Raw genomic sequence first — 21,377 nt, 5'->3', positions numbered from 1 at the left:
CCGCTGGCCTGCACCCTCGCCCTGCTCCTCACAGCCGCTCTCTCAGCGGACCACGTACCCATGCTGCTTTGGACAACTCAGAGGTAAGAAATCTAAGAAAAGAGTATCTCTGCTTGTGCTGTTGCTCTGTGTGAGTGTGCAGAGTATACGGTGTAAAAAAAAAAAATTGTGGTAAATGACCTCTGGGCAATAAGATTACCCAATAAATAAATTTACCTTTTGGCAATCAAACAACGTAACAGATTAATTTATCAATTTTTATTTATAATTTTAGTGTTCTAAGCTGGGCAGTAAGAAGTAACTAAAATCCATATTCCTCAAATCTGAAGTAGACATGCTTTGTTGACCCTAAGGCAACCTTGAACTCCATTGCTAGAGCTGTCGTGACTTAAAGGCACAACGTAAGGCAGTCTCACAAAAAAGAGCTGACGAAAAACCGTGTGGGCAACCTTAATCCTTGCATTTCCTGAATCCTGATTTTTCACTTTAATGTTCTTTTTAATGCAGGTTTTTTAGTAGAATACACTGCTGTATGTATAGATGTTAGTTGTTAGAAACAACTGCAGAGTCTTGACAGATCCAGAGAGACACGTGAAATTCAGGAGTTTGCATATACTCATGAAATAAGAGTTTGAACCTGTCTTGAAAGAGCCAGATACAGATCTCTTTTTTCCAACCAGGAATTTTATTCATGCAGACTTTAAGGATTCTGTATAATTACTTGGGATTTCCAGAAATATGGCAGCTTGGGCAACGCAGCAGCTTCAGGTGGGTTACTGGATATGTAAAGTTGTCAGAGGACCATGTGCCACTCTTTCACAAGGCTCTCTCCGCAGGGCATACACATTGGTTTTGTCTAGGAAGTACTGCGCCAAAATACAGTAGGGTGATGTCAGAGATTTGTAAGAAAAAGCTCCTGAGGGGCTTATGGGATGACAGGACTGACTGGAAGGGCTAAAGGCAAAGTCCTGCTCTGGGTGGGAAGGCAAAAATGATTCTGCTGTACTCTAGGCTTGCCTAAGGTGTGCTTTGGCCTCAGTAAATCCCTTGACCCTCTCCTCCTAATTCCTAAATCCTAAATCCTCCTAAATCCTAAATTCTTAACCCAGTTTATCTAAATTGTAAACTCTGTCGTGGAGAGTCCACCTCATACCCTCTGCAAGCACCTATGTATTACACCTAGTTCAACAGGCCTGATCTCAGCTGGGTATTTCTTCATTTCTCTAATACAAATAATCCATAACACCAACAGTATTTGGAATTTGTCACAGTCCAGCTGGGTGCCTTCATAAGCATAAAACGCTTTCCTGTACCCCCAATAGCCTTGGTGCAGAGGTTCACCCTCACTTTTGCTGTAAGGATGAACAGAAGGGACTGCAATGATGGGGGTTCCTGCCGGGTCCCTTTGCTGTGCGGGCCTGGGCAGGGGCAGTTGTGCCTCTGACCTCCTTTGGTCATCAGCTCTTGTCAGGTCTGAATTAATGGGATTTGATTCTTTTGTATCTTTATTGCTTTGTTAATTCCCAGAGTGTTACTTGTGATTTACCTTTCTGTAAACTGAAAAAGGAACCAAACCAATGGCTTCTTGGGAGGTAACTATCCTTACAGCTAGTTGCGCTGGATTCACTCTGCCTTTTATGAGACTTTGAGCCATTCTTCAACACATTTGAGATATGTGAATTGTCTAGCTGTCACTAGGAAGAGAATTAGACTAAATTCTGCTCTCATTTATCCCAGTGTAAATCTTTTGTCTTTACACAAGATTATTAAGATTTAAATCTGAGAGTTAAGTCTTGTTAATCTTTTTTTCCCTTCCCTTCCCTTCCCTTCCCTTCCCTTCCCTTCCCTTCCCTTCCCTTCCCTTCCCTTCCCTTCCCTTCCCTTCCCTTCCCTTCCCTTCCCTTCCCTTCCCTTCCCTTCCCTTCCCTTCCCTCTCACTTTCCTTTTCTTTTCTTTTCTTTTTACTTTTCTGGGGTTTGTTTGTTTGGTTTTGGTTTTGTTTTTTCCTGTTTTGTTTTGGTTTTTTTTTTTTTTTTTTTTTTTTTTTCCTCTCTTACTTCTTACTGTGGTAATTTTAAGACAGCCATAGGAGGATTCAGAAATTTTATGAACATCGGGAGTCACATCCAGTTCTTCAGGATATCTTTCTCCACGTATAGAGCCATATAGACAAACATGCTACTTTTCTGTTTTTTTCATGTGTTGTGCTGTCCTGTTGAGGGCCATGGAAAACAGACGTGCAGGAGGGGTTGACTGTGTTTGTTTCATACGTATCCTGGACTTTGTGTTCTTTACCCAGCAGTAACTAATAACAGCTTTGATGTATCTCTACCCGTCTCAAGCATTTCCAGAAAGTGAACCTGTGGTCCTTGGGGGAGTCCTTGGGGCAAATTTTGATAAAGTTTGATTCAGTAACTTTGACTTTTTTTTTGCCCCTGAAAGAAAGAAATGGATGTCTCAATATCAAGGCTTTTTTTATATTCGAAATACTTAATCGATTCACTTCTGTATAAGACAGGCATGTGTATAAGTACCAAACATCTGTATTTAAAAGCAAAGTAAATGTTGGACAGAGTTGTTCTTAGGTTAAAAATGATCCTAAGATTCTAAGAAAAGATCAGTGCTTCCTTTGTCCTACTTTCTAGTTTATATAAACAACACTCCTGTTGTCAATATAAGCAAAATCTTTTCAGTTAAACCCAGGTGGTCATAAAAGCAAACTTTCCACCAAGATGCAATTAGCAACTTGCTCTACTGCGGATTGTTCAGGTCTATACAAATCTAGAGCAAGAAAATCAGGATAGTGGACTGATTAGACCAGTTTCATGTTTCCACAATTAAAACATTTTCTGGAAGAAGTGTTCCTCCTACCATGACCTTTGCATTTTTAAAAGGTGAAGTTCTTGTGGGGCATAAATTAGTTCTGGTGAAAGTCCATGAAGCAACTGGAAAGAAGATTTATGTTATTTTACAAAATAAGGAAACAGTAACAGCAGCTTTTGGTTGCTAACCCTTAACTCCATGCTTTACACCTTGGTACTTTGCAGCGATGTAAGGTTTGCAGTGTGTGATCTATAGGCTTGTGAAATCTGGAAACTACTACTAAGAGTTTGAGGAAGGGTAACTAAAGAAGTGCAGCAACTATCAATGGTTTTCTGTTCACTTTGTGGAAACCTGTCCCACCAGTTTAAAAGTTGAGTGATTCATTGATCAACAGAAGCTGAGATTCACCGATCTATTCCATCACCCTCTCCCAGGTTATATGTTAGGGTTTGATATCCAATAGTTGAAGGATAATATATTTTGCTCTTCTTTAGAACTAGCCAGTGTTTGTAAAGCCATCTCTCAGAACAGCTATGTTAGAAGAACACTTTAAAGTCTCTCTTTTATGCATTGCTATTGTACTGTAATCATGTTATTAAAGGTAATGTTAGATGTCAGATACAGATGAAACCTGCAACTGACAAACACATGCAGTGTGCAAAGCATATGGGAAATGTGATCTAAATCCTTACAGGGACTTCAGTACCTCAAATACCTTTTTCCTCTAGAAAGAAACATGCAGATCTCTGCTTTCAGAAAAAATAAGTGTTTTCTCCCAAACAACAATCTTTCTCCATTGAACTCAGGAGAAAGATGAAGTGGGAATAAGTGACAGTGTCCTGCTTTTCACAAAGGAATGCTCATGTATCAGTGGACATTTTCCAAATAATTTTGGCCTGGAAAAATTGTTCTTGATCTTAAATTAGCCTTTAAACTAATATCTTCTGGTTGCTTTTCTTTTCAAAGCAAGAGAGATAGAGAGGTTCTTCTGGCATACAATACACAGTGGAAACTTGATTTAGCCATTTTGAACCAATATTCAAAAGAATTTCTTTCCCTCCACAGATTAGAAAGGGAGCGTGAGGAAGTAAATTCATTAACATTAGCTTTTGCGATTGCCCCCTCATGTGTTTGTTTTAGGAATGATTTTTGCCTACAGTCATTGAAAATATATTACTACGTTCATTTATGCTTATATTGGGAAATTAATCCTTTTCTGGCAAATTCAGATTATAAGTGATTTTGAGAAGGCGTTAGCCCCAAATAGTACATTTGCAGTGTTTCCTAAAACTGCAAGGAATTTACTGAAAAATCTGCTGGAAGAAGGTGGAACATAAAAAGGATACAGTGAAACAGAAAAACGTTTTAGCTGTAACTTTATTGGAGTTCTGTGGAGATACTGTGTGTCAGCATGTATACCAATTTACTTCTGCTGTGCAGGAGAAAATGTTATTTCTTATATGGTAATCCCAAGGTGACTGAAAGAGACAGCTAACAGGAATAATTTACAGGAAAGAGTTCAGAAGCCAGCTACAAAACAAAAATGTAAGCTCCAAGTTAGAGTGACAGAAGTCCTGTTATCTTACCATCTGCCCTTCTGGTGGGTCCAGATACAAGAAATCTTGAAGTCTTTGCTTCCGTCACAATTAAGTGCTCAAATCCCAGTTCTACCTAGAAAGAGCACTGGTCAGAGCAGAATCTGTATGCTTAAACTTATTGTCATGCCAGAGCAGTTAGGGACAAGAAAGAAGCAAAGTACCAAGCTAGGCTTTCTTTCCTCTCTTTCTTTAGTGCATTGTCTGGTTATTGGAGGAAAGAGAGAGCAGTTGAGTTTTAACTGTCCTCCTTTTTAGCCATCAGGAAAGCACATACATTAGCAGAGATCCTCGTCGTTGTGAGCCCCTGCGGCTGAGAACCCCAGGATGGTTCTACGGCGGGGAAGTTAAGTTTGACGTGCTTGGCATGCAAATGACTGCACAAGGCTGCGCATCTTTGGACATAAAATTTTGTGTGAGCGATCAATCGTAGCGATCAATAGGCATGTTGGCCTACTGCGTGTTTCATCCTATGCCATCTCTTACTGATCTCTTGCTGGCTGCTTGAGGTGAAGAGTTCAAAGGGATGGCCTGCTTCATTGCCTTCAGTAAAGCACACCATCAGTGTACCCACGATGCACAATCCGTGGCAGTCACGCACCTCCGCTTCACTCTGCAGTTCACAGTAAACCAGCTAGTAAAACATACGGGCATTTCATGTGAGAATATTGTTGCACCCAGCTGAAAGTAGCAGCCCATTCAGTGAAGGGTGTAGCCTTGCCTACTGCCATGCGTAGTGCTTAGCAAACTATTTAAAAGAAGCAATATCAAGGCATGTATTATATGGTGGATACAAGTATTAGGCAGATGCTGCATCATAACAGAATTATTAACTAACCGATGTAGATTTATTTTTCTAATGATGATGCTGGAGTTATTAAAGTTGACTGCTTGGAAGCTAAAAGGTCTCACAAAAGGTGCTTTTCAAGGTTAGGTAGCTAGCCTGAGCTGCTTCAAGGAACAGGAAACACCTTAGAAGCAACTATGCTTTAAAAGAGGATCATTAAATTTCTGAGGTTTTGAGTTCACAACAAAAGCCTTTGCCATTGTGCTGCTGCAAATAACTCCGTTTTGTTTCATGTCCTGTCTGTTACCTTTTGTTCTTAACTGCAAGTCTCAAATGCTCTCAAAATCTTCCATTTTTTTTGTGAGAATAGGCATGAAATAGATTTAGTTAGTTTTTAAAATAAATATACCGAGATATTCACTATCATTTTCTTTCACACAAGCCATATTTTAACATCTTTTACTTTAACCTATCTTCTTTTCCTTTAATATCATTAATATTTTGGTGTGGCCACGCAATGCATAAAGTCAGTATGAAAGTCAGTCCCTGAATAGTCATTGAGAATCTTTAGGAGTTTTTGTGTTTTCAAATAAATTCTTTTTAAAGGTTATACTTAAATATTTGAGATCGTAAAGTCTTACTTTTCTGAAAAGTTGAGGCGTGTCTATAACAATTTCTAAGTTGTTGGGCTTCATAAATATAAGTTAATGTGGATTTCCAAGGACAAATTAACAAAGAAATGAAGATGCTGAGTAAAACTAAGAAAATATCAAATGATAATTTCAACCAAATAGAAAAAAAAATTCCTTCCTGCATAGCAAGGTTTACTTCTAAATCTTGAAAAGTAACAGGCAGAAGATCTACTAGAATTTAATTTTAACATCTGCAGCACGTTGTCCTGCAAGAGTCTTCCACATGTACAGTTTGCTCCTAACACTATCCCAACCCCCAAAATCTGAAGTGAGCTAGGTATCTAGTACTGCAGATCTGCACTGGTTTTATCTCTGCCGTGGGTGCAGTTAGAGGCTTCTGATTCACTCTTGGCAATCTTCATTGGAATTACTGGGATGTCTTGAAATGAAATAGAGATTCTCCTCATCCAAGAAACAACGTTGAACCCCCACTATGTGTCCATTACCCTTGTTCTGCCTCCATCTTAAGAGACTGCAAAGATTGTTCTCATTCATAAAAGCTTGCTGTGCAAGGGTCATTTTCGAATTGCTTTTGGGTTAGAAAATTTAATCAGCATCTCAACTTCACCAAATTGCAATCATATAATAGCTGATGCTGCAGCACACAGCAATTCTCTATATTTTGTTCTTTGTAATAAGAACCAGTTAGGGGGTCTGGAATACCTGATTTCTAAGGCTTTGGCAACTGATGTGTATTTAGGGAAGATGGGAAATTATGCTTCAAGCTCTGAGTTTTCTACAGAACGACAATTTTACCTTAGTCAAAACACCCAGGACCAGAATTTTCGTAAGAAATTTCATCCCTATAGACCCATGTTGTATACTGTTAAAATCCCAATCAGATGCTGAAAGAATAATACCACCTCATTTTGTCCGTAACTGTTTTTTGTAGCAGCAAAACTAAATAGATGAGTTATTTTTCTGTCCAGTCCTCAGAACGACAGGTTGGCGAAAGAATCATAAACTTTTCCTGGTGTCTTGAGCCATTCTGTTCAGAAGAGCTCCTGCTTCTGGAAAGGTGGCTTTTCTGAGCTGCTTCTGCAGAATGGTTCCTTCATCATGAAAACCTTAGGAGAGAATATATTGTTTACAGTGACACTGAAAAATCACTTTTACTTAACAAAAGTTTTATGAAAAAAATGTTAGTTTAGAACAACTTGTGGTCTAGCCGGAGTACTACTCCCCTCTGGCCACCAGGATGTCTGATGGCACTGGAAAATGTTTTGTGAGTTGGGATCCTCTCTGAGAATTCTCTCTGAGGGTTTTCAATATATTCTTCTTCATTCCACTTAGTAGCTAATTTTTTTGAAAGATGGCACTGTGCCGTTGTACACAAACAAGAAAGTAAGTTATCTTGATTGGACCGATTCCATTCCTTTTTTAATGTGATATGGGCATCAACAGGTAAGTTCTTTTCCCCTTGAGTTGAATGAAAATAAACTGAACTGTAAACCCAATACTAATCGAAAGATGATGATATCAGTACATGCTGCTGCACATTTAAAGAAAGAAGAGGCATCATCATTGGCAGCAAATTTTAAAAAAAAATAAAAATATTTCTTTGCAGATCACAGTGGAATCCAGACGCTGCTTTGCACGAAGGACACGTCGTCTCAGCGCAGGAGTTGACTGTACTCCTGCAACCTGTTGTTACCCAGAATTCAAGCAACCTCATCTTGTTCCTGCAAGATACGGTAACAGTAATTCCTTTTCTCTCCCCAGTGCCGAGCACAAGTCTGTACCTGAATGAGATGCTGTGGCCCCTTCTCACCTATCTACTCTTCTTGTTTTGCAGCTTAGCATAGACGATTTCACATACCTCACAGAATCCTATGGTAACAAGAATCCATTTCAGAATGTTCAGGCAAGCATTTCTTTTATTTCTTTATATGCAGTATTTAAAATTAAAAAAAGATGTAAGAAAGATGCAAACAGACAATAATTGGGAAAATTAAACTGAACTGCATGAGTTTTCCTATTTAAATTATTTATTGAGGTTATTCCAATTTAAGTAGATGGGTTAAAGGAAATCAACTGAATTTGCAGAATTGGGTTTTGTAGCTTTTTTATTTCTGAAGATCAGGTTTTCAGAATTCATTATAACTGACAAGATTGTTCCTAAACATGCTGCAATTTTGTATTGTAAAAAACAATACAAACTTCAAGACTGACACCCCAAAATTCTGTTCTGAAGCCATAGGAAGAAAAGAAGTTATAAGAATAAATTATTTATTGCTGATTTTCAGAATTGAACGCCCATTTTATTTTCATAGAAATTAAAGCTCATGCAGGGAGTTAACTGTTTCATATTTGAATGTAGTTAAGATATGACTAGATACTGGATTTCTTTAATGTTCATGAAAAAAAAAAAATCATGCTACTTGAGTAATTTGAAGTAAACTCCAGGCACAGAATCTAAGACAGAGTCCTCCTGAGCCGGTCAGCAACTTCAACTCTGTCATCACAGAGCAGGTTCATGGATTTTGTGCACAGCATCTATGGTTGTACTTACATGACAGTTTATTGAGCTGTAATTAGACAAATGAAATGTTCACACGTGGAAGTCATAAAGGCGTTCCTGCAGGCAGTGCAGGACGAACAGAGCTATTAGTAACATAACTCAGAGCACACGTATCAGAGCACATGAGGAAGTGTAAATTCCCAAGCATCACACAGCAAGCTGCAGGTGTAATTAAAACCATAAATATTCACATATTACCTGTCTCTACATCTGTACTGTGTAAGAACCTCCCATCTTCCTTTTATCCCTGATTGTGGAGATTTTCATCTCTTTGCCATATAACAGCATTTTAACACTAATGCTGGAACAAAAACAACTATTCAGAGTATGTACATGGGTTTTCTGAGGAATGGGTGGGAGTAATACTCATTTGTAGCGTAAAGATCAGCGGTTGTGTCCACAGGCAGATGTACTGGTACTTCTCTGGTATGCCTTATCCTCTCTGGGTTGAAAATCTGTGCAAGGCTGTGCCTGGAGCAAATTTTGTTGCCATCTGACTGCAAAACTTGTTTGATTTCAGAAGCTGTGTGAAATGTACACATGGCATTGCAAGCTCATAATGATGTGGTGATCTTATTTAAGTAGACCCTGGATGTTTAAGAGGAGGGATAACAAAGTAGTTAAAACTTTCTTCTTTTTCCTTATAATCAGGACTCCATCAGCACTGTAGATAGAGCTTAGAGCCAAAGGCTAGAGATGAGTCCAGAGACTGATGGGTTTGGAAATCGGGTGCTATACTGAGTGGATTGGGGACCTACCGAGGGCTAGGGAGGAGGTCCTCAGCTAAACAAAGGATCACGTTTAAGTAAATCTTTGGTCTGTATCTGGCAGAGCAAAGACTTAAACCCAGGTTTTCAACAAGCTGAATAAAGGTCAGTAACAGTTTGTTTGCTTTCTGACCTTGCCTTGTTCCCTTTCTGTCTTGGAGCTGAGAGACTTTTTCTTCTTACAGCTTCTTTAAAACTGGAAAGTTCCTGTTGACAAATTGCTCACCTGAAATCCAGGACGTCCTAGATTTGTTCTGTTGGACTTGGCAATCTTAATACTTTTCTAGCACAGTTTTGTGGCGGTGAGGTGCTGTAACGTGAGTGAAAGAAAATGAGATGTATAAATTAAATATTTCTTTTTCACCTAGGTGCCCATATGGAGAAATTTGTCAATATCTGTTGCATAGACTTGTAACTTTTAGGGCCAGAAAGGATCTTTGTAATCATCCAGTTCCATCTCAGATGTAACAGAGGCTACAAAAATCTGCACAGTTACTATCACATCAGTTGCACTCCACTTAGGCTACTTTGGGAAAGAAATCCGCTTTTAATCATGCTGTGAAGGACTCTGTCATAATATTCACAGAACACAGGACAAAGTGAAGGTCAGGTCTGAATTTTCTCACTGGGGAAATTAGAATCTTTGATGTTGCATAATCACAATTTTTTATACCTTCACACTCTATATTATACAAGTGATTCATTAAGCTATAATAGAAGTTCCGTGTCACTCGAGTATCCTCCTTTTGAACTTCAGAAATGCAAATTTATTCACAAACCTAAACTGGAGATCTCATTTAGAATGTATATGTGCATGTAGCAGCATATGTACTACAAGAAGGAAGTGTTATTTGTAAAAGAGTTATAGGCTTGTAAACCACAGAGACATTTGCAGATATTAGATTTGTTCAGCTACATTAGCAGCTGTTTTGAGCTTTTGGAATCAATGGTTTTGTATGCAATAGAAGAATTCTATTTCCAGTTAATACAAAAGGAATCTTATAGGTAGATCATTTATCTTAAACATTCAAAGAACTTTTTAATTAAATAATAAAATACAAAGATTAGCACTTGGGGAACTTTTTTGTCAAGCAGTCACCTACCCTACAAACTATTTTTCTTTAATATTAGCTCTGGCTTTCCCTAAACAATGCTCAGCTCCTTAGAACTGCAGTGTATGGTACACACTCCAATTAGTGGCCAGCTGTGCCACTGCATAATTATTATTGTAAGTCATTGCCATTTGGGGTTCTGTACCTCCATCGTATCTTCACTCAGTGCTCATAGACTGAGGAGTACTATTTAGTCACGTGTAATACAGAAGTCCTACTATAGTTCTGATTTTCTTTGTTTCCTTTCTCTTTACCTCTTTTAGTTTTATTATATTATTTTTGACAAAGGGGCATGCAGAACTGCATAATAATCAAGATATAAGTTAATTATAGATTTATTCAGTGACATGATGTTTTGTTCTCTATTTTTTTCCAAAAAACTACTAATATTTGATTTTTCAATTCTGATCACTATCAGCCACTGAATTGCCATTTTCAAAGAGCCTCTTAAGGTTTCATTATGGAAGGTAACACTTAGTTCTGAGTCTATTATCGTTTACATAAAATTAGTGGTGTTTTTTTTTTCCTCACCCTGTGCTCTGCAAAAATCAATTTACATTGAATCTCATCAGTCACTTTGTTGCCCAAGAGGTTGTACCAGAAGTTGCTTCTGCAATTCATCAGTCAGCCTTTGCCTGTACTATCTTGAATAATTCAATGTAACCAGCAGATTTCATTAGCTCAATATTTACGCCTTTCTACCAGATAACTTATGAACACATGGAACAGAACAGACTTTAGTGCAGTAACAAATACTTTTTTCTAGCCCTTGCTTGCTCTCTCTTTACCTATCTTGTACCTACCTCCACGTGCAGACTGCTTCTCTCATGCTAAAGCAACTTAATTTCTTTAGGAGTCTTCGCTTCAAGGCTCTGCCGAGTGCCTTTTGTGGATCCAAGTAGACTGTATCAGCCAGAGCTCCCTGGTGTACATGCCTATTGGCTCCTCCAGAGATTTTCTGCAGAATTGTGAGGCACAGCTGCTTTCTGCAAAAGCCATGTCGGTTTTTTCCCAGTATAATCCTTCCTTGTTGTTACAGTCTGTATTGTGTTCTTTGGAATAGTTCTTGCCGTTCTTGGACTTCAGGTTTGCTTCTCTATAGTTTCTCGGATCTGTCTGCAACCTTTGAAAAAAAATCTGGTGTTATGTTTCCCACCGTACAGTACAGTGGTGTGGAGGTTTGTTCAACAATACTTTCTGTAGCTGCAACATATTTTATCAGCTAAAGTACATCAGATCAATTTTCATTAAAATCATAGTATATAGCTTTATGCATACATTTGGAGAACACAGGTACAGTGTAAAAGTCTGTAAGATTAATAGTAATTGGAAAGTTAAAATGTAACAAGGATAATTTCCTTTGCAGTTATCAGTGTGTGTAGAAATAGATGTGCTTCCAAATCTATTTGAATAGATTTTTCTTTTTTATAGATAACCCATTGACCAATGATGTAGAAAATAAATACAATACTTTAATATTTTAAATGACATACAGGTAAAAGATGAAGATTTCAAAGGTCTCTATTACATGGAAAAGCCTGCCTACTTCAGGTGTAGGTTTCCAGATTCAACACAGGAGCCTCTTTCCCAACTAATATTTTTATTATAGGACTGTCTATCCACTTTGATGCCAAATATAAACTAGTTCAGAACAATGAGTATGCCTACATTATCTTTTATAGATGGATGCGTGAGTCTTTAACAAAGATTTTAATAATATGTTTCTAATGATAGATCTTAATTTACTCCATTCCAGCTTCAAATTGCTTAGGTGTAATACCAATCCAGTTAACATAACACTAAAACCAGAGCTGTGCAAGTAACTCCAAGCACAGTTTTATCATAGTGCAGCTACTTGGCTTCAGAATGGCTAGAAATGTGGACAGAGTCATCCTGCACCTACCTTCAAAAGAAGCTGAACAGTGATATATGTAATCCAAGAGTGAAGTTTCTTGTAATATTTCACTCAGGAGAGGTGCTTCAGGGGACACTAAAGAAGGTGAATGTACTCATAGTCAGCGTAAGCTGCCCATGGGCAGGTTATAGGTTCTGACATTTAATGTAGGAAGTTCTGCTATCAGTCCAACAGCTCAATAGGAAGTTTTCTTCCCTTTCCCTTTCCCTTTCCCCTTCCCTTTCGCCTTCCCTTTCCCTTTCCCTTTCCCTTTCCCTCTCCCTCTCCCTCTCCCTCTCCCTCTCCCTCTCCCTTTTCTAGCTACTGTGTGGTTGTACCTCCTTGTTTAGTCCTTTAGCACAGTGAAAAAATCAGGTGTTTCTCAGTAGTCCTCTTCATTCTGCGCCCCCTTTTGGAGTTCTTGTGTTTTGAAGATGCATGCTAGTTGAAATCCTAAAATGCGTAAAGCAACATATGGTTATTGTAAAGACAAGTGTGCAGTAGGCAAACGTCAAGAAGGACAAACAAGAGGGATGGGATCCAAATGGCTGTCTGAGGCTAAGGAGCAGGTACCCAGCTGTGTCTGCCCTTCCGATGGAAAACAGTATGAATACAAGTGGCTGGAAGCTAAGACAGATGGCAGTGCAGGATTGGTTAGGAGCAGAAGCACAATTCAAATAGTAACGATGCATTTTATAACTTATTCTACAATAAATGAGTTAATCGCCTTAATATATATCCTTGGAAGAAGTAGCTGCTGCCATTCTGGCTGCTGCTAAGGGGCAAGGGATTAAAATATTGAAAATAAAATAAAATAATTGACTACCGCTCAAAATTTTAGCTCTAAATTCGTATATGCAAATAAACCAAAATGAAATGTATCATTCTTTCCTTCCAGGCAGTGCTAAAAATGCTACTTAAAGACCTGTGAACCAGATCAGTGCTTTCTGCTCTGATTTAATTTCTGCAATTATTTTTCTACCAGTCTGGCAAATCAGACAATACTGCACAATCCTCCCTTATAAGCATCTATAGAAATGTGAAAATAACTAGCCTTTGCCCAGGAAGAAAAACATGTGAGCAATTAGAAAGAACCAGAGCAGGTCAGAAAAGTTGTAGGCAGTCGGAGAGCAGACAAAAAGGAAAAAGAGTAGGAGGAGAAAAGTGTTAGCAACACCACAACACTTGCCTTGGTTAGAGGGGGAGAGAGAGTTTATAACAACTTGAATATCTGAATGTTGGATCAAGTGACAGACTCAGTCTAGACTTAAATGTAGAAAATGGGAAACCAAAGTTAGCAAGTTGTGAACTAGGACTCAATGAAAAAATATATTCTAATGTTCACAATAAATTTGAGGTACATTAATTTTGATCATTCTCAAGTCTTCATCTTACGTTTTCTTTCCCTGAATATTTCAAGTTAATTTTATTATCAAGAAAAATCTTTGGAAAGATGATTTCAACTATGCAGGTTTCAAATTTATAGAATAAGAATGCTATTTAACTCATTTCACTGAAGTATTTTCATCAGAAACTCAGCTATGAGAATTATAAATAAATATAAATAATACCCTGATGCTTGATTATCTGAACCAGTTCAGCTTGAGCTTTATAATTTGTATTTTGAGTAGAAAGACAGAAAGTACCTGACATGAAGTTTGTTTGTGTGTGTCTGCAGGTTCTGTAGGTCCTGAAACATGTAGTTTTCTTTAATCAATAGTTACAAACCACACACTTGTCTGTACAGTGTGCTGTACCACCAGGATGTACGCAAAGGAAGGGTATTTGTTATGCAAAGTATGACTCTGTACTGAATGGAGCTGCTGGAACTTGAGGTGTCTAACACACTGGTCCTTCTCACCTCCCCAGCTTTACTTCCAGCAGCATTCATAACCTGTCTCTCCAAAACATTCTAGCGTGAGAACTTCCACATCATCTGTCTCTCCTCTTCCACCACATGTGTGGAAAGGACAATAAGAATTTGATGTCACTGAGTGCCTTAAGCTTGCCCCGAGAATGTGCAGGAATAAGAGCATCACAAGTGTCCCTGCACTGCCCCTTTCCAGGAGCAGCCTGCAGGCAGCATCAGCCTGGTGAGAACTCACGTAGTGTTTACCATGGTGGTTCCTCACCTTGAATATTAAATTAAGGGTACATTAGAAAAGGGTTTGCATTTAATTATTAAGCGAGTAAATAAACTGTTGATAAATTTATTACAGGAAATTCTTCAGTCTTCTCCTTCATCTTTAGTTTTGCCAGCTGTTGACTGCGAGGCTACCAAGTATCTTCTGAGCTTTCTCCAGGAGTCAAGAGATTGGAAGTTAACAAACATAACTAACCTCGATGTCTCTCAGCTGGAAGTTAATACATCTAAACCAAACTTACTGGTGGTTCAGCTACAACCACTTGTCAGGTAGGAGCTTGTCACAAACAAAACTGACCTGCATGTGTGCATGATTTTTAAAGCTTTTGAAAATGTCACTTGTATTTAGGAAATTTAAAAACCGAAGTGGAAGCTTACAGGGTTAGCAAAGTTATTTTTCTTGCGAGGGTGAATTCAGTGTTTTCTAAATTTACCAGGTGTAATAGATGAATTATATGGACAAAGTCAGTCAGGCATTCCTATTTTGTCTGCCTCGTTATATGAGAACAAAAGGACAACTAATAAAACTAAATGGCAACACACTTTCAGTAGAAAGGCTGAATTATTTTACGCAACACATGATTAAACTGCAGAATTAATTGCTAGAAGGTATTCTGCGGTAAAAAAACCTGGCAGGATAAATAAGAAAACACATAAACATACAGACAAACCTGAAGTTAATATGAATAAAGAGACTGGTTTTCATCACCCTAGAAGGAAGAGGAGGGCTATAATTCTTCACGTTTCCAGGCCTATGACAACTGTGATCTATCGGAGGTAGACAGACTGTTCCTTCAGGTGAATGTATATTTAGAAAATACAAGGCATGGGTGTATTGAGTCCCTCTGCTCATCTTCTCCTTCTCTTTCTGCTTCCTAGCTTGTTATTTGGGCATTTGTACATGTTCATCTATGGTGCAAGTCTCGATAGGTCCTAAGGAAGTGCAATTATAGCTATCACATCACTACACACAAAAAGACATGATACCCATTTTGAGGACCTCATGTACAAATGTTAGCCAAGGGACCAACATCAAATTAAAAGAAAGCTGTGTGGAGATTTGTCAAAATAACATCAGTAGTTTGGCTTCTGTGCAGCTAAGGAAGTTTGAGCAACCAGCTGAAGATGTGGTCCTTGTGCTATCAATGGATTTGTAGAAGAAAAGGGGTCATAAGGAGGAGATGAGAGAGTGATGGAGAGACTGACACTGACAGTAATCCTTTCACTAGTCAGTATCTGTGTACATTTCTGATTCACATTGTTCTTACCTAGAAAAGAGTTTTAATTATTTTTCTCCCACTCTTTTTGTAGTGGTTTAAATGAGATTTCCACCCTGGAAGCAATTGCTGAAAATGGTAAGCAGATGACCAAGATATAACTAACATTTTATCATTTAAGTCTGTGTTTTCACTTCAGCAGATTGTATTCTCTAGTTCCTGAGTTTTGCTGTAATACTACTATTTAAGGGTTTTCTCTTCCCCCATCTATAGTACGTATAACCAGTCAATTATCATACTGTTGAAGTACTGAGTGTCTGATTCAAAATCCACCGAAACAGATACAGCTCTGCTACCTGAAATGTAATGATAATTCACCCCTGCTTCAGGCATGGGCCTTTGCTCATGCTCTGAGATCCTCCCAGCTCAGAGTACGAACACTGCATCCCCGTGCAGCTCAGACTGCTCCCTCGGATCTCACCTCGCACGTGGGCAGCTGGAGGGGTCAGGCTTATCTGGCAGTTTGAAGGTGTTGGCCTCAATGGAGGGAATCTGAATGAACAGGAAATGTTTTTCTAATCTTTGTAAAACAATACTGATGCCCTTCACAGCCTTTGATTTTAGAATTTTTTCTTGGTTTTGCAGATATTAAATACTACATGTTAAAGTTGAATCTCTCTATATAACAGTATGACAAAACTTTTCTCGCCTAACATCTGGCTGAAAAAGAGGTGCCATACACCAAAGAGGCACTGAGAGGCATCTGGTTTTTTGCAGGGCTTTTGCTTACTACTCTAAATTAGAGATTGATTTACAAAGTCTGCAAATCACTGTAGTGGTAGTTTCAGGGGCAGTGTCCTTAGTGCCTATGACTATTTCTGCCCAGAGCTAGGGGTATAAAATTGAAAGCAAATTTGAAAATAACAGGAAAATACCTTAGTACTGAAATCAGTGGTGTGTCTGTGTGTCCTTTTCTCTTTGTTTTTGCACTACTCCAAAGTGAGTGTGGTTTTTATACTCCAATAAGCAGCTGGATTTCCATCTCTGAATTGCAGAGGAGTTTAGTTCTCTTTTCTTGTCCCCAGAGCACATTAGATGCGAAGGGCCTTGGCTTAATGTTGGCCTTAGCTAAACATCAGCTTTTTCTTTATGGGACATTTTTTTTCATCAGCTGCACAAACTCAAGAACAAGCTTCCTAAACCCTGTCTCAGGCCACTTTGTTTTGGAACAGCAAAGTTAAGGGGGACCTGTGGGGTGATGAAGGAACAAGCTAGACCAAGTTCCCAGTTGGCATTCACTAGCTGTTAAGTGGAAAAAGCTGTGTGGATCAGGGCAGGTATGCCACTTTGTATGGCCAAGTGAAAATCTGCACAGAGTATTTTCTGTCTCAGCCATGCTCTAGAAAAGGGGGAGTGTGGGCTGAATCCTCACCTTCTGGTTTACTTGCCAAAGCAGCCACTCAATGCATTGCTGAATAAAAACTGGAAATAACATCAGCAAGAAGTTTTAATTTAAATGAAAGTTACTTAGCCACAGTTCCTTAAAATTATCCCACTGAAGATCTGTGCAGCAGATGGGAGAGTGTCAGAAGAGAGGAATTCCAAAAGTAGTAGGTAATTGTCCCAAACAGAGTCTTCCAAGTCATGCAATCTGGGCTCCAGCCAGTCTTGGTGTCTACGTACTGTTTGCAGCACAGCTACTGTCATTTGCCAAATCCTGCTGTCAGGAGACCCTTCAAGGTCAGAAGTGCTTGCAAGGTCATGACTTATTGGTGCTTGTTACGGAGGGACTGCTGCTACCTGACTGTTGCTTACCTGAGTAAGCAACAAAAATTCCTATTTGTCACGTACCTGCAGCGTGACAAGAGAATTGTTAACCCATAAATATTCCTTGTAATTTTTTTTTTGCAGTAGCAACAGTAAACCCAAAGAAAAACACTGCAGACCTGTAGTAGGCTGCTTAGACATTCACAAAGCCTCTTATGTTTGTCACAGCAACTTCTTTCCTCTCTGCTGTAGAGGGTTTTAAAATCTCATGTAATAAAATGTCAGAGAAATCTCTCCTGCTGTTTTACTCACTGCAGATGGGAAGCTCTGTAAGACAGAGCAAATGGGCTCAGATTCTGCCCAAGGGAAATGTGCAGAAAATGTTCTGATATACCTAGAAGCTGGAGTAAACAGAGGTTTTCAGCATGTTATTAAAATGAGGTTCATTACGAAATCCAAACTGGAATTCAGAATCCAAACCTGCGCAGGTTCCAAGGGACTCAGACTTACTGGTTTCTTTATGCTTCTTTTCAGTATTTCTTCCTGCTGTCTTTTGCATGAGATAGAGTTTGACAGTATTACTGAGTTTTTGCCGGTTTTCCTAAACGTTTCTCTGCTCAGGAGAGGGTTGCATTCTGTCGTATCAGTCTTACCTGCTCAAAAACAATGGCAAAACTGCCTATGACTCTATCTGCATAAGATGAGGCTCTTCAATTGCTATTGCATGTATTCTTTTTTCCGCTCTGATTCTCAGTGCATTCCTCTTTCCACTCTTTCTCTTCTCTTCTCTTCTCTTCTCTTCTCTTCTCTTCTCTTCTCTTCTCTTCTCTTCTCTTCTCTTCTCTTCTCTTCTCTTCTCTTCTCTTCTCTTCTCTTCTCTTCTCTTCTCTTCTCTTCTCTTCTCCCTCTCCTTCCCCCCCCCTCCCCCCCCCCCCCTTCATCTTACTCTCCTCTGTTCTTTCTCTCCAGTTCATAGTTTATATCCCTCCTTTCTTTTCAGTTTTCTCGATCCAGAACATTTCTTCTCAGTTCATTTCTTCCATCCCTTCCATCCATGCGTAAAATCACACAAAAAAATTAAGGTAGATTAGAAATTAGTAATAGCACTAATCCTGCACTCCCTGGTGCAATTCAAGGGTTGTGTCTTCAATGACTTAGAAAGGTTTAATCCTTCCACGTGGGGCACAGATGCAGGCAGTTATGCCAATTGGAAGGTGGTATCCTAGACAAACTGTTATACATTCATAGATGGGCATAGTGTTTCCTTGATCCATGCTATCTACACACCAGAAATCCCAAAACACTTCAGTAGAACCACTCTAAAATCACTCTAACACCAATATCACCATCTGGAGATGCCTCTTGTTCCGTCAAAGAGCAAGCCTGGGATGACTAATGCTCCCATGTAGGTGCTTTAAAATACAGTGGACAATCTGGGCCCTTTTCCTTGGAGAATTTGCAAATACTTCAAAAGCAAGGTAGAGTTTTGATCACAGGCAAACAAAGATCTGTATCAACTCTGTTGTCATAATGGTGTTCACAGCAGCTCCTCTGAATGAAGGAATTGCCTCTAGAATCTTCCCAAAAGCAAGAGTTATAGATGTTACCAGTAACTATAGTTACATGTAGCTCCTTACTGAAGTGAAATGCAAATAACTTGTTATTTCAGAAAGCAATCAGTTGCTTTAATAAAAGAAAAACCAAAGACAATCTATGCATTTTTCTGTGTATTATTTTTTCTTCCATAAATTTTAGCTGAGGCTGCTGAGAATTTCCAGTGAGTTGCACTCTGTGCATATAGAATACAAAGTCTACATTATGCAATGCCTTGGACATCCACACACTAGTAGTACATAAGTGGTTGTTTTTCTGAGTAAGTCCATTTCTTATAGTAGATCCTTTTAGCAATAGTTTTTTAGAAGGAAAATTTACATAGCTATAATTCTTGACTGATATGAGGAAATCAATTTGGTTAAAACCCCCTGCAGAAAAACCAATGCTTGCATTTTTACAAAAGCTGTACATTTTACTCAGCCATGAGACCATAATTACTGTAAACAGAAGAGGTTAAGAAGGATAATAATATAAGCTCCACTTTCAGTACATGAAAATGAAATATAACCTCAAAATCTGAGAAGCCTGTATGTCCAGGCTATAAAATACCCATTCAGCAAACAGGTACATGGATGAGAAGTGGGAAGGCACTGAAACAGTAAATGTGAGTCTGCTTGCTTATTTCTCATCAGTCCCAGTGACAACACTAATAATGGTTCTTGATTCACAACTATTATGCTCCTTATCATAAGCAGATGTTAATATTTCTGCATACAGCTTGAAAACATTTATCAGTCGTAAGTATTTGTCACAAATGCCTGTGGTTTCAGAACAAAAGGAAGATCTTCTGTAGAGGCATCTTTGGACCTCTTTGAAAGGTCCTCTCTTCCTTACTTGACATTTCCTTCCTTTTTCAGAAATATTCTACCATATTTCTCCTTTGGCCTCCACTGTAGTCAACAGCAAAATTTTCCTTATCCTGTTAAGGGTGCAGAATCAGGCTTTAAGTCCACTGAAGCAAAAAGGAATCTTGCTGCCAATATTATGCATATCATGCCCCAAACTAAGCACTACATTTGGAGTATTGTTTCTCAGTGATTGGTTCTGTGTACTTTGCAATGCACAGAATACTACTGCTTGAGCTTTATTATTTATTTATTAACTGTTCACTTGACTAACTATATGCATCCTGCTCTCATCTCTTAAGTGATTTCTTCTGCTCTTGCTTTTAATTGCTCAAAGTTCAACATTTCAGGTATTGTTTCTGTAGTATTTATTTTTCAGTTTCAATATCACCTCTCTTTCTGAACTATTATAATGTATTTGTTTTGTACTGCCTCACTGAGATTGTGCATTTTTCAAGACACTGAACATGTCTTATCCCATTTGTACCTATTGACATATAAATGGTATGAGCATCTAAATTGCTTAAATAAACTAAATAAGCTTAAATGTCTAGCTCATTACTTCTCCAACTACTGTAGGATTTTAGCTTTCTCAGCTTACAGAGTTTGTTAAATTACATGTGTTTCTATTTATAGACAAGATAATTGGAAGACTGACCATGGATCTGCAGGAACAAGGGATTCATTTTTCGGTAATTTATACTGCACTGAGACCTTCAAGGGTGAGTAATCTTCAGTGCCTAGAACTGTCAGATTTTTGGCACCTAACAACTTAATGTTTACAGAGGAATGCTGTAGGCGATTTTCAAGATTACACAAGCAAGCAAACCATATTATACAAGGTTTTGACTCTAATGGTTTTATAGTAAGTTCTACATGGAACCTTATCAAGCTTCCTAATGTAGCTGGCCAGTAAAGATGGAGTGTTATTAATTAACTGAAGGCTAATTAACTGGTTTCATTCCTTTTAGTCAATATGTGGTATTTACAACTGGAAGGTAAGTTTTTCACCCTTGCTGATAGTCAGAACATCATTTATAGATCAGATCATGTTATGTTAGCAGTAAATAGCAATGCAGAATAGTTATTTATGTGGAGTTATCTGTTTTGTATGACATACAGGTTGTAATCAAGAAATATTCAAATTTTAATGTTAATGCAATTAGATGGAAGACAGTCATGCCTCGAGGAAAACAGAATATCGTTCCCACTAAGAAGAAAGGCATATGAGGGATGGGCTGTATCCTAAAAATCAGCAACTTTGAAAGAAACACGTCTATCTGTTCCAGTGGTTACACATCTGAGCTCCTAATATGTTGCTTAGTTTAATTTGAATTTTAATTCAAACTCAGGATAATGTCATTTCAGAATACATAAGATATAATTTCCTTGGTTTAGGCAACAAGAAAGCCATCAATGGGATTGTCTAGATCTAGTGCGAGCACTGCAGACAGGATCCTGAGAAGCTGGAAGGTTTTCAGGAGGGAACACTATGAAAAATCCACACTTGTTCTTAACACAAGAATAAAAACTAGACAACCTGTTTTAAATGGGTATGGAGTGAAGCCCCTTTAGCTTGTCCAAAAGAAGAGTAAGAGGC

At 38.5% G+C, this 21,377-nt stretch overlaps 1 protein-coding gene across 1 annotated transcript; it reads left to right on the top strand.

The window, feature by feature from the left end:
- Window positions 1–3: 3 nt before the first annotated feature.
- Window positions 4–20,499, top strand: LOC104162526 (V-type proton ATPase subunit S1-like; the record flags this gene model as incomplete). Its single annotated transcript, XM_009701277.1, has 6 exons — window positions 4–83; window positions 7,465–7,591; window positions 7,693–7,761; window positions 14,411–14,604; window positions 15,646–15,689; window positions 20,414–20,499. Coding segments are annotated over 6 exons (600 nt in total), but the record flags the coding sequence as incomplete, so codon positions are not given.
- Window positions 20,500–21,377: the final 878 nt, after the last annotated feature.

The sequence above is a fragment of the Cariama cristata genome, unplaced genomic scaffold (genome assembly GCF_000690535.1).
Source record: "Cariama cristata isolate BGI_N322 unplaced genomic scaffold, ASM69053v1 scaffold16195, whole genome shotgun sequence".
NCBI lineage: Eukaryota > Metazoa > Chordata > Aves > Cariamiformes > Cariamidae > Cariama > Cariama cristata.
This window is presented reverse-complemented; position numbering and strand designations above follow the sequence as displayed.